The sequence below is a fragment of the Chionomys nivalis genome, chromosome 2, assembly GCF_950005125.1.
Source record: "Chionomys nivalis chromosome 2, mChiNiv1.1, whole genome shotgun sequence".
NCBI classification, from domain to species: domain Eukaryota; kingdom Metazoa; phylum Chordata; class Mammalia; order Rodentia; family Cricetidae; genus Chionomys; species Chionomys nivalis.
The window spans coordinates 79,772,262-79,785,900 of record NC_080087.1 but is presented as its reverse complement, the minus strand read 5'-3'; the positions used below and the strand labels follow the sequence as shown (position 1 = coordinate 79,785,900).

Here is a 13,639-nt window from a genome sequence, read left to right as displayed (position 1 = left end):
GAGAGAGAGAGAGAGAGAGAGAGAGAGAGAGAGATAGATCAGGAGAGAAAGTCAAATACACTTCCCAGACTGCACCATTTTCTCCCAGGCCCCACCCTCCCTGCCTTTAGCTAGCTTAGAACACAAGCGGGGTCATTACAAACTCCCTCAGACCTTTTAACCAGACAGGGTCAGGGTTCTGGAACTGGAAAGACCAAGGAGCCCTGGGCTGGGAGGACACTGGAATGCGGAAATGAGGAGTAAGTGAAGAGGAAAGGAATGGCAGGAAGAGACCGGCACACACACAGAGGTGGCCACCAGCCCCTGTGAAGTCCTGTTGAACTCTCTACCCATGCCCCAAAAGGAGCTAGGCAAGCCTAGTACTTGGGCAGCTGAAGCAGGAAAATCAAGAGATCAAAGTCAGGGCAGGCAAGAAGACTCAGAGGATAAATGCATCTGTTGCCAAACTTGATGACCTAAGTTTGATTCCTGAGACCCATATGGTAGAAGAATTGAACTGGTTCCTACAAGTTGTCCTCTGACCGCTACATGCATGCACCCCCTTCCAAAATGAATAAATAAATGTCATGAAGAGTAGTTCAAAGCCAGCCTAGTGCATTAAAAAAATTCTCACATAATAGTAATATAAAAAACTAAATAGTAAAAACAAAAATAAATAAGCTGAGTGGTAGCGCGCACATCTTTAATCCCAGCACTCGGGAGGCAAAGGCAGGTGGATCTCTGTGAGTTCAAGTCCAGCCTGGTCTATAGAGCAAGTTCTAGGACAGCCAGGACTACACAGATAAACTCTGCCTTGAAAAAACAAAATAAGGGGGCTGGAGAGATGGCTCAGAGGTTAAGAGCATTGCCTGCTCTTCCAAAGGTCTTGAGTTCAATTCCCAGCAACCACATGGTGGCTCACAACCATCTGTAGAGGGGTCTGGTGCCCTCTTCTGGCCTGCAGGCATACACACAGACTGAATATTGTATACATAATAAATAAATAAATATTTAAAAAAAAAAAGAAAAGAAAAAACAAAATAAATAAATAATTTTTAAAGAAAGAGACTCCTGTGCCCCAAAGGTCCCATTACACTTAGACATTTGTGAAATGTCTGAAAGAAGACAGTGGGCAGGGTTACAAACACAGCTGCTGCTTCTTATTTTTTAAAAATTTGTTTATTTTTATTTTATGTGCACTGATGTTTTGCCTCTATGTATGTTTGTGTGAGGGTGCTGGATCCTGGAGTTACAGACAACTGTGAGCTGCCTTGTGGGTGTTGGGAATTGAACCTGGGTCCTCTGGAAGAGCAGTCAACGCTTTTTGGTTTTTTTGTTTTATTTTGTTTTTCAAGACAGGTTTCTCTGTGTAGCTGGGCTGTCCTGAACTCCCTCTGTAGACCAGGCTGGCCTCGAACTCATAGATCCACCTGACTCTGTACCCCGAGTGCTGGGACTAAAGGTGGGCCAGCACTATCCAGCGCAGTAGGCTTAACCACTGAGTCACCTCTCCAGCACCTAAGCCACAACTTCTTACAACAAACTTGGGTCTGGCTTCGGGGCAAAAAGGCTACTTCCAACTCAGCCAGGACATGGAGGAGTCCTGGGTGAGAAGTCAGTCTGGAGTTCACAAGCCATCGCTGGCTGGTTGTGGGGATATACCACGGGGTATAAGAGCATTTTATTTAGGGCTTGGCCTTACCTGAAATATAAGATGGGTGAGATTAATCTGGGCTAGCTGCCCAAGGGCACTTAGAAAGAAACAAAGCAATTGTGCAGTCCTGAAATAGAAACCCCATGGCTGTGACCAGAGCTTGGAGCCTGCTGAGAGCTAGGCCGCCTAAGAGCAGAGTGCAGCGTGCAGAACTCAGCCGAGGAGCCAAACACACTTTTGTGCCTTGGCCATCAGATACATTCTCATAAATTCTGCTCTAATCCCAACACCTCAGATACTGTCTCTACATATCCCAGGCTGACCTGGAACTTGCAATCCTCCTGCCTCAGCCACCTGAGCACTAGATTACCACACTGCAGCTTCATTCTCAACTTCAGAATAACTGGGGTCTACGAGATGGTTTAGAGGTTAAACATCCTAAACATCCTGGTCTTGCGAAGGACTCGAGTGTGGACACCAGCACCCATGCTAGATCCAAACCCAGGCCCAGCTGAGCTTCTGTGTGTGCACATGTGGAGGTCAGGGAACAACCTCGGGTACTGACCACCCAGGCCCAGCTGAGCTTCTGTGTGTGCACATGTGGAGGTCAGGGAACAACCTCGGGTACTGACCACCCAGGCCCAGCTGAGCATCTGTGTGTGCACATGTGGAGGTCAGGGAACAACCTCGGGTACTGACCACCCAGGCCCAGCTGAGCATCTGTGTGTGCACATGTGGAGGTCAGGGAACAACCTCGGGTACTGACCACCTTGTTTCTCAGTCAGTCTCTCACTGGCCTGGAATTTACTGAGTAGACTGGAGGAGCCATGGAGGTCCAGGGTCCTGCCTGTCTGTCTCCTGAGCACTGGGGTCACAAGTAAGTCCCATACAGCTGGACTCTTGATCATGAGTAGTGGGCATGGAATTCAGGTCTTCGTGTTTGAAGGGCAACCGCTCTACTGAGTGAGCCACCTTCCCAGACCCACAGCCTAAGACTTAATTACAAGGTAGATAAGCCACCCCCAGGTGAGGCTTCTAGCTCTGGGAGCTGGCAGTCCTCTGTCTGGGCCCTCCCGGGCTGGGACATGTAGGGAGCACTGCTGGGTTCTTTCTAACATCACCTCTTAGAATGGAAGTTCTAATGGCTGTGCCCTGTCCCCCATCCCCGCACTGTAGTCTACTGGGTGAAGGGTGAGAGGATGGCTGAGCAAATCTCAGTTCCCAGTGACCTGGTGAGCTGGCACCCTACCAGTGGGTCCTGTGCCACCAGGGAATGCACGAAGAGCAGGCGTCAGTGGGGATCAGACGCTTCTTGCTAGATGTGATGATGGAGGGTAGATCTGACTTATCTCTCACTGGGGCAGGCCAAGGCAAATGTTTTTGTCTGCCACTGGGACAGCTAAACCGTGCTAGGTGGGTACAGTCTGGACTGTCTAGAAGCGGACAATGCGGTAGGTAGTTGAGTCCTAGCCACCTGTGTCTGTCAAGTACACCCACCTCCACCAGCCACATCTCCAACCCTCGTTTGCTCTTTTTGAACTGGATCCTCCCAGCCCTCTCTGGCAGTGTCTCATTGGGCTCTGGATAAGAGCTAGAAGAACACGGGGGCTGACTCCAGCAGGGAGGGACAGAGTCGTGATCACAACAGCAGGAGGGAACGAAGAGATGGCAAGAGGAAGGAGAAAGGACAGCAGGGCTGGAGCTGGGGGGCGCCAGGGTTGGCAGCAGGACACGGGCATTACCTGCTGGAGGCTGCTGCTCCACACACAGTGCTGCCAGCCCCCATCTGCACCCTTGGAGGCCAGGCAGGACGTGCAGTTGGGGAGGAGGTGACAGGGGGTGGGGCAGGGCAGCGGGGGCGAGGACTCCACTGGCATAGGAGACACATTCAGCAGAGAATGGCTGAAGCAAGTCCAGTCATAAGTGGGCTGCACCGACAGGATACGGCGAGTCTCCCCTGGTGGTGGTGGGGAGCACAGGGTAGTAACCAGCCTAGATCCCAGAGCCTCCTCCTTCAAGGAGTCTCGACATCACCCCTCTTCTCCAGCCCCAGGGGTGTAAGCCCTGCTCTCTCAGACTTGGAAGTCCAGTCCCCAGCCTTCCTCCCTCGGACCCCAGCTTTCCTCTGAGACTCAGAGGTCCAGGCCTCTAACCCCTCTAGAGACCAGGACCACAGACGCACCTGTCCTCTTGAACTGCCGTGTCCACATGCACTTGCCTTCCCGTGTGCACTGCTCACAGTCAGCGGCCCCGCACGCAGCCTCCGAGCAGTTCCCCGCCCAGAAGACCTCTCGCTGGTTGATTCGGCAGTCATTCTCTGAGGTGCAGGACCCATTACGTCCAATGCAGGCACCCTCTGGGCAGTTGGTGCACCACTTACAGCGAGGAGTGGATGCCTGGTGGGGGGATGGGTGTGCTGGGCTCTGCGGGGCTCAGCACCCCTTCTGACATAGTTCTTCCCACCCAAAGCCCACAGTGGAGACCAGTTCCCCTGCCCCTCTAGTCACCACGCACCTCTCCATCTCCAGGCTGCAGGGTCCGAGGATGGCGGGCCAGGCACTCGCTGCAGGTCCGCAGCCTCCGACATTCCTCAGGCGAGCGAGGCATTGGGGAACAAGGAGGCACCCCACAGCCCAACCTAAAGGGCACGAGGCTGACTCACTCACACGCATCTAGGATTCATGCTTTGTCTGTGGAACGTGGTCCTGCATAAGTCCTCCCGACACCATGTCCTAAGCTGCACCTCAGGGTCCTGGTCATACACGAGCCCATGTCCACCTGACACTGGAGCCTGAGACATTACCAACTGTCCCCTGTTCCCTATCCCGACCCAAAACAGTGTGCTTCCTCTCACACAGTCAGATCAGGTCTTCCTGGGCCACCTCCCCGTGCCTCTCAGCCCTCCTTGCTCAGGCCTCCAACTTAAGCTTTCCACCCACCCTCACTCCCACCCACATCACAGTTCCACAGTTCCTCAGAAGTCCATGGTTCTTAGCATTATCCAGATTTTAGAAAAACAACTGGAACTCCTGCTATGACGCAGGCCCGTGGGTGGGTGGGTCAGCATCCATAATCGGATCCATTAACAGTACTGCAGGATGCATGGTGACAGGCTCAGCAGGCTTCTATCCTAGCCACAGAGCAGACAAATGAGTTAACCAAGGAACTGCTTGGCCTCCAGTCTGGATCCCTGAACTGCAGCTGAGGAGACTGTCCAGATGGTCAGAGCTGGGTCTCAGCAGGTACTGGAAGCCTTCTCTGAGCTTCCAGTCTCAATGCCTGCCAGTAAAGATGATATTGCAAACACCCTGGGACAGCACTGCCTTCAATCCTCGCTAGTCTAAATTATACTGGTCATTTACAACCAAGTTCTGACCCAGCTCCTCCAGAAGGGAAGACCTTGGGGGTACAAGCAGGGCTCATACTGACCCAGCTCCTCCAGAAGGGGAGACCTTGGGGTACAAGCAGGGCTCATACTAGAGCAATTCCCAACCACCTCTACCCCGCACGATCACTCACTTCCCCAGGTGTGGGCCAGAACCAGTCAGTTGAACTTCAAGGCCTCCCACAAGTCCAGTCCACCTCCTAAAGCTCTCAGAGGACACCAGTATGTCCTGTGCAACAAACTGCCAGTCACTATGGTTACCTGTGTGCCTGGTCCCCAGAGAGGCAAGCACCATGGCACCAGCTACAGGCCCCAGACTGGTTACAAGCTTCAGGTGAAGGCAATAGACGGCAGGGGTCAGGGGGCAAGGTCAATGCCAGCAGGCGACCCAAGGCCACGCCCCCAAATCCTCCAGAGATGTATAGGCGGCTACCCACTGCGGCTACTGCATGGGCCACCGACTCCTCCATCGGGGATCCCACAAAGGCTGGACCTGAAGAAAGACGGGGTGTTCAGAGACAGGCAGAGAGCAAGAGACACAAAGAAGAGACCCATCGAAAGACTGGTCAGAAGGGACGTCCAAAGAAGATGGTGACAGTGGGCAGACACACAGGAGGACTGCAGAATCAGACAGCAAAGAGAGGGACAGAAAGGTAAACAAACAAACAAAAAAAAGAACATGAGGAGAGGAACAAGGACAGTGGTGGGGGCTGGAAAGAGAACTCGGCAGTTAAGAACATTTGTTGCGCCTGGAGGGGACCTAGGTCTGGTTCCCAGCTCCCACATGGTGGCTCAAAACCATCTGTAAGTCTGATCCTAGGAGATCTGGTGCATCTCTGCAACCTCTGTAGGCACTGGCACACATGTGGTGCATATACATACATACAGACAAATACATATGTAAAATAAAATATCTAAAGAGCTTAAAAAACAAAACAACAGAATAGCAGTGGGCTGGGTATGTGGCTGAGCGACACAGTCCTGGCCAAACAGGCACAAGGCTTGGGTTCAACCTATAGCACTATAAAAACAAACAAGCAAAGAAAGATTTTGGAGCCAGATAGAGGTGGTGGTCACACAGCACTAAAAGCTATGTGACAGTAAAAGCTCTAAATGCCACCAGAATAATAATTTATTTGTATGTGAGTGTGTGTGTGTATGTGTGTGTGCGTGCATGCATGTGCTTGTACACTGCTAGGTACTGAAGCCAAGGGCACTGTGCATGCCAAGCAAGCACTCTGCCACCTGGCTACACACAAAGCTCTATTGACCATTTTAAATGGTTTAAATTTCATATTACATAAATTAATATCTGGGTTTTTTTAATCCAAGATAGAATGAATCTTATAAAGGTTGATTCAGAGTAAAAGGAAATTAGAGCGGGCAAGAGAGAATGGAAAAAGGGAAAGCAAAACCCAGAAAACATAGGTTCTAGAAACATAAGCCGCCACACAGTACACAAAGAAATGAAAACGTTAGAGAGGGTCTGAGGTCATGATTTAGCAACAGAGCTCACATTGGACATTCATCAGTGAGGGCTGGAGGTGTGGCTCAGCAGTAGAACCCCTATCTCAAAAATACCAGTGAGGGGCTGGGGGTGTGGCTCAGTGGTGGGGCATTTATCCAAAATCCTGCCTATAAGGCCAAGGAGACAAGATGTGGGAGGACAGGGCCCGTCGATGTTGGTGAGAACAGAGTTGGATGCGGGAGAACAGGACCCGTCGATGTTGGTGAGAACAGAGTTGGATGTAGGAGAACAGGTCCTGTCGATGTTGGTGAGAACAGAGTTGGATGTAGGAGAACAGGGCCCGTCAATGTTGGTAAAAATAGAGTTGGATGTGATGCACAGCACATTCCTATGCTCCTTGGGGAGAGGGAAGCAGATGGGAAGAATGAAGCCAGGTTTACAAGGAGCAGTATGGGTTGTGGAGTTTCTAGGGCTAGGAGCAGGGAGCGGGGGTGGCTCAGGGATAGTGCTTGCCTAGAATTCACCAATGAGGGGTGGGGATATGGCTCAGTCCTAGAGCACTTGCCTAAAATCTACCAGCGATAACGCAATTGTCTTGTACGTGCAAGGTCTGAGTGTTTCAGAAGCATTGGGGGAAAAAGCTATATGCCCATTCTCTTTCTCTCTCTCTGTCAACATTTTGCTTATTACAAAAAAACAAATTCCTTTCCAGTTCTAAGCTATCTAGACTTCCCCCCACCTTGTATTCTTCCACTAACACATAATTACTGCATTCTGGGTATTAAGAATATAATAGTAAGTAAATAAACAGCACTGAGGTTTTGTCTGTTTATTTCGGAAGTTTTTTTGAGCTTCAAAAAAGTAAAAATTATTCTATAGTACATTCTGCATTTCAACATATTTAAACTTCCAATTTTTAAAAGATTATTGTGTATGAATGTGTGTGAATGTGTATGTGTGTGAGTGTGGGGGGGAGTGTGTATGTGTGTGAATGGGAGTGTGTGTGTGAATGTATGAGTGTGTGTATAAGTGTATGAATTGTGTGTATGTGTGAGTGTGTGTGTGTGAGTATGTGGGGGGGGTGTATGAATGTGTGTGTATGTGTGAGTGTGAGTATGTGTGTGTGAATGTATGTATGTGAGTGTGTGTGTGTGAATGTGTGTATGTGTGTGTGTACATAAAAGTGTGTCTATTCTCTCAGGTGTCCTCTGAGGCAGGGTCTCTCCCTGAACTTTGAACCTGAGTTCCCTTAGCTAGGCCGGAAGCTAACATGCTCCAGTGACCCTCCTGCTTGCTTTGGAGCTGAGGTAACAAGCATGTGTGTGACACTCAACTTGCTATGTGGGTGCTGAGATCTGAACTCTAGTCTTTATGGATACACAGAAAGCATTCGTAGCTGCTAAGCCATCTCTCCAGTCCCTAGAATATCCAATTATTTAAGCCTACTTCTAAGCTGTGAACAGAAAACCTAGAAGTATACTTGGCTGTGGGACAATGGTCTTATACCCTGTAAAGACTTGTCACTTGTATTGGTGTAACAAAAATGCCAGTAACCAGGCAAGAAGTATAGGTGGGGCAACCAGAACAGGAGAACTCTGGGAAGAAGAAAGCCTCAGTCTGCAGCCATCACCCAGACCAAGAGGAAGAAAGAGGAGAATGCCTCACTGATAAACGGTACCAAGCCACGGCTAACACAGACAAGAATTATGGGCCAATGTAAGTTGTAAGAGTTTTTGTTTTGTTTGTTTGTTTTTTTTAAAGATTTATTTATTATGTATACAACATTCTGCCTTGATGTACGCCCACACGCCAGAGGAGAGCGCCAGATCTCAGTACAGATGGTTGTGAGCCACCATGTGGTTGCTGGGAATTGAACTCAGGACCTCTGGAAGAGCAGCCAGTGCTCTTAACCTCTGAGCCATCTCTCCAGCCCTGTTTGTTCGTTTTTAAGACAGGGTTTCTTTGTAGTTTTGGAGCCTGTCCTGGAACTAGCTCTTGTAGCCCAGGCTGGTCTCAAACTCACAGAGATCCGCCTGTCTCTGCCTCCCCAGTGCTGGGATTAAAGGCATGCACCACTCACAGCCAACCGTAAGAGTTAATTAATAAGAAAGCTTGAGCTAATAGGCCAACCAGTTTATAATTAATGCAGGGCTCTGTGTGTTTCTTTGGGACTGAATGACTGCAGGACCAGGCGGGACAGAAACCTCTGTCAACAGATACTTTCCACTGAAAACAGTGGCTGCTGCTAAAAGCTTTTGTTTTTCTTCCTATTTTATAAATTATGTACAATGATTACTATTACTTTTCCAATCAGAATAAAAAAAATATTTCTGTGGTGGCTCACGCCTTTAATCCCAGAACTCAGGATTGAGATAGGTGGATCTCTGTGAGTTCAAGGCCAGGCTGGCCTACAGAGTGAGTCCAGGTCAGCTAAACTGACATAGTAGGACTATGTGTCAAAATAACAAAACATTAAATAAACAAAAACAAACCATTCTAAGAAAAAAAGAAAGAATCCATGACACGGTTCAGTAGTGAAAGGCATTTGCCAGCCACCAAGCCTGACGACCTGAGTTCAATTCTCAGGTCCCACATGTGGAAGGAGAGAACCAACTCCTTCAAGTTACCACTAACCACCACACATGTGCTACATGTGCACATAAACACACACACATGGGCTGGAGAGATGGCTCAGTGGTTAAGAGCATTGCCTGCTCTTCCAAAGGTCCTGAGTTCAATTCCCGGCAACCACATGGTGGCTCACAACATCTGTAATAAGGTCTGGTGCCCTCTTCTGGCCTGCAGGCATACATGCAGACAGAATATTGTATACATAATAAGTAAATAAATAAATATTTAAAACACACACATACATAAATACAAACATACACATATACATAAGACAGTAACTCTGTGATCTCTAGATATATGGAGGAAGGAGACTTTGCTGATGGATGCTAAGAGGCCCGAGTGACTTCTAAAGAGGGTCAGGGTCCCCAGACCATGGACAGGGCTCCACATGGATGACTCCCAGCCTCCTGGGGATAGTAACAGGGACTCACGTGTGAGGTCAGGCAGGAGCCAGGTGTTGCAGTTGACCTGGTAGAGCAGAACATCACTGCTGAATTCATCAGGGTCTGAGCGCCCCCCAAGGACCACCATGGTGTCTCCTAACAGAGCTGAAGCATGGAAAAGCCGGGGACGGGGCTGTTGGGAGACATATATAGGGCGGGCCTGTCAGAGTCCCACCCTTGGCTCCACATGCTCCTTCCCAACCTACCTGCCACCCATAAATGTCCCTCCTGCCTCAGCCAATTTATTCTGTCTTCACCTTCGTCTAAAGGAAAACTCTGGAGTACTGCAGAGCAGCCCGCAGTACCATCCTTGGGCCCCACAACTTACTCTGTTCCCTATAAACTTGGTCTTTATCCCCTCTGCCCCAGAGGGGCTTAGGGACGTGTGTACATCACATGTAATTGTCCCTACCAGCACTGACAGGTTCCTGTTCCCCCACACCAGGCTCCTTAGACTTATAAGGCAGAGGTTACAGGATACCATAGATGGGGGCTGAAGAAGGGGAGGGATCTGTCAGGGTGGTGCTGGGGCAGAAACCATGCCTCTGATTTCCTGGCCAAGGATTCTTTCCTCCAAACCAGGGATGAAAAATAAAGCAATTGGCATTATCGACAGGAGGCAGGAATCTGGGTGGGGAAAGCCAGTGCTTGGGGAACCTCCCTTCTGTGGCTATAACCAGCTGTCCTAACCTTTGCCCCCTGCGAAGGTGCGAGCAAGCTCCAGGTGCGGTCAGGGCAATGCAGAGAGTAGAGCTCCGGGGAAGGCGCTGCCAGCTCCACATGGAAGCGGAAACCTCCAAACACATAGAGGGAGTCAGTGGCCTCGTGGTAGACTGCAGAATGACCATAGAGACCTGGAGGGGCAGAAGGACCACAGAGATGGCAGGGAAGGAATGGCTGGCAGCCAGGAATGTCCCCTGATCCCTTCCTGAATGGCCCTGTGGCCAGAGACTTGGGGAGACCTTCATTCTTTCCCTCTCCTTAGGGTCTAGGAGACAGCCCTATGGTTGGGAAGATGTCACACGGTAGGAGGAGGGAGGCAGGGTGGCAGAATGTCTGACAGGTGGTGGTCAAGGCTGCAGGAGACACAAGGGAGAGGACAGAAAGGAAAAAGGAGCCCCTGAGAGTTGCAGATCTTAGGACCTAGGGAAGGAGATGGTAGCCACACTAAAGGAGGTAAGCAGGGAAACTGAACACGCCAAAGATGCGTCCCTGGAATGCTACCTGGAGCCAGAAGACAGCAAGGAGTTTTTGGGTTTTGGTTTTTTGTTTTTTTAAATACAATGTGCCGTGACCAGAATGTGGGAGGAGACTGGAAGCTTAAGTACAGTCCAGACAGTTTCCATGGCAGCCCCACCTGTTGGGGGTGTCCCACTCTGGGCTCCAGATACCCAGGTGCCAGTTGCCAGCTGGTACTCCAACAACTGCTGGTTGAAGCCATTTTCGGGAGAGTAGCCACCCACCAAGAGCAGAGACAGGCCTCGACGGGCGGTGAGGGTGTGACCAGCAACAGCTGGCAATTCCATGCTCTGAGGGGACTGTAAGAGAGAACCAGTGTCACCCAAAGGGGTGGAGGAAGACTCGCTTTATGGAGAAGTAAAGGAGTAGAGCTCCACAGGACTGTGCAGACCCTGGCCTGCCAGGGCCCAGGCAGCTTCTGCCCGCTCCACGCCCACTTCTCCAGGCACAACCAAAAGTCAATAATTACTCCTCTGTTCTCTCTGTAGTTGGGTGGAACTACAGCCCATAGGCCAACAGGAATGTCCCAGGCCCTTGTCCAGGGATCAGCTTGTAACTACAAATATTTAACTAGGTTAACCAGTAAATTCAATTTCACAACTCCCTACCCTACCATGGTGCTAGGGATTGATCCCAGGACCTGGTATAAACTAAACAAAGGAACTACCACTGAGCCACACCCCCAGTCCTCACTGGGGGATTCCAGGCAGGGGCTCTACCACTAAGATACACTCCCAGGCACTATTCCCACACTTCTGTTCAAACCCTGAGAACAGATCCCTCTGGTAATGAAACTCAAAGGAACTGTTGGATCTATTGTGAGGACAGGGTTAGGGTGGAGACAGAGGCTTACCTTCTCCTGTCTCCACTGCAGGGTAGTGAGGTTAAGGACCCAGAAGTCACGGGTAACACCCCCAGCTGTGAGGCCCCCCAGCAGATACATGGCACCACGGCCAGCAGGCACGTAGGCAGCTGCATGGAAGGAGCGGGGTGACGGGCCTGGGCCCCCGTCCTCAGCTCCTGCCAGCATCTGTGTCCACCTGCGCTCACTGACTGAATACCTGGAGCCGAGATCAAAACATGTTTTTTTAAGCAGTCCCGCTCCCCACATCCTTAAAGATGTCCTAGCACCCCTTGGGCTGATCCCCTGGTGCCCACAGTCAGGTGAGTTTCCTATAACAAGTGTCCCCACCACCTTTGAGGTGTCCCTCACCCAAGAGGTTTTCCTGGAATCACTAGGGTGAGCCAGTTAACAGACATCTCAGCTGTCCTTACCTGTACAGGTTTCCCAGCAGGCCCTGGGGCAGACCCAGGCCCCCAAACATCCACAAGGTGGCATCAGGTCCCTCTACCATAGTGTGTCCCAGGCGGTGGAGGAAGCGGCTAGCAGTGTCCTGGAGTGGGAACGAGGATGTTGGAGGTCAGGTCAGGGTCATGACAAAGTGCCAGCCCTAGGTGGAGGGTTTACGGGCACTCCCAAGAATAGAGGTGGAAGACTGACCCACAGGACAAAGTGTTGCTCTGACTCACAGCTGAGAGGCGGCTGTCCATGAGCGTCTCCCAGACCAACTGCCCACCATCCAGCTTCGTGGCACAGTCTGGGCCCCCAAAGCCCTCAGCACAGATGCATACGCCTAGGCTCTGGGGACAGCAGAAAGAAGCTCAGAGGAGCCCTGAACATCACTCCACCCCACCTGGCAGTTCCCATCCCTCCTGTCCCGCCTGTACCTGGTTACAGATTCCTGCCCCGGTGTGGGCATTGCAGTTCTCAGGACACAGGGCCATGCGGCAGTGAGGGCCAGCCCAGCCCTGAGGACAGCGGCAGAGCCCAGCACCTGCAGTCTCATCCTGGGGCACACATTCCTGAGGAACAGGGCAGCTGCCAGGACCACCTGATCCACATCGGGCCGAGCCCACAGAAGCGTTGAAGCCCCAGGACGAGGAGCCATTGGCCTCCCAGTGCAACACAAGTAGCCCTGTGGGGGAAGAGGAGGGGGGCTGGCTGGAGCCCCAGTCTGGGCACTGTTGCCATGCTGGCGAACAAGGACCACCATGAAAACCCGCATTTACACATAGCCCCCCTACCCAGTCTATCAGGTTCCACACACTTTACGTTTTTGAGTTTTTTTCAAGATGGAAGTTCTCTATGTAGTCCTGGCTGTCCTGGAACTCGCTCTGTAGACCAGGCTGGTCTCAAACTCAAGAGAACCACCTGCCTGTGCCGTCAGACTGCTGGGATTAAAGGCGTGCACCACCACTGCCCAGCAAGACACTTTAGTTTTGAGTGGGGAGGTTGTCTTTTAGAAAGGTCTTGTGTAGCTAGGGCTGGCCCTGAACTCGCTCTGTGGTCGAGGAGGACCTTGAGCTCCTGCTCCTCCTGCCTCTTCCTCCCAAGGGCTGGGATTGCAGGCGTGCGCCACCACACCTGGCTCTAAATTCCAGCCATTTTCAAATTAAGTCTTAGGTTAAGGACCTACCATATACAGGCCCATGGACTATTCCTGCCACCACACACACACACACACACACATATACACACACAAAATCAAAAAATAAAGCCTAGATTTCTATTTAGCCACTGCTTGCTATGTTTCAAGCTGTCATTGAACTTGTGTCTCATCTCCCTGGACACCAGTAGCATCCCCCACTGCCTCCTGACTGCCCGATGTTCTACGCTCCAGCAGCCCTTGAGATCTTTACAGCCGTGAATCTGCAAACCTCCCACAGTTCCCAGTGCTCTTCAGCAAGAGCAGCTTTCCTGAGACATAGAACTGCAGTGGTGCACACCGGCAATCCCAGCACTCAGGAGCCTCAGGAGTTCAAGGCTCCTGAGTTCAAGG

The 13,639-nt window shown here is 51.0% G+C and overlaps 1 protein-coding gene across 1 annotated transcript in view; it reads right to left on the bottom strand.

The window, feature by feature from the left end:
* The window catches only part of Megf8 (multiple EGF like domains 8), a 50,291-nt gene that overhangs the window by 11,035 nt on the left and 25,617 nt on the right, over nt 1–13,639 (bottom strand). Inside the window, exons 24-34 of the mRNA XM_057752285.1 lie at nt 12,528–12,775; nt 12,330–12,440; nt 12,075–12,193; nt 11,653–11,860; nt 10,918–11,098; nt 10,251–10,414; nt 9,549–9,693; nt 5,280–5,511; nt 4,148–4,271; nt 3,816–4,029; nt 3,376–3,590 (exon numbers count right to left, since the gene is read on the bottom strand). Of these exons, the coding sequence (XP_057608268.1) occupies nt 3,376–3,590; nt 3,816–4,029; nt 4,148–4,271; nt 5,280–5,511; nt 9,549–9,693; nt 10,251–10,414; nt 10,918–11,098; nt 11,653–11,860; nt 12,075–12,193; nt 12,330–12,440; nt 12,528–12,775 (1,961 nt within the window). The remainder of the gene's footprint in view (nt 1–3,375; nt 3,591–3,815; nt 4,030–4,147; nt 4,272–5,279; nt 5,512–9,548; nt 9,694–10,250; nt 10,415–10,917; nt 11,099–11,652; nt 11,861–12,074; nt 12,194–12,329; nt 12,441–12,527; nt 12,776–13,639) is intronic.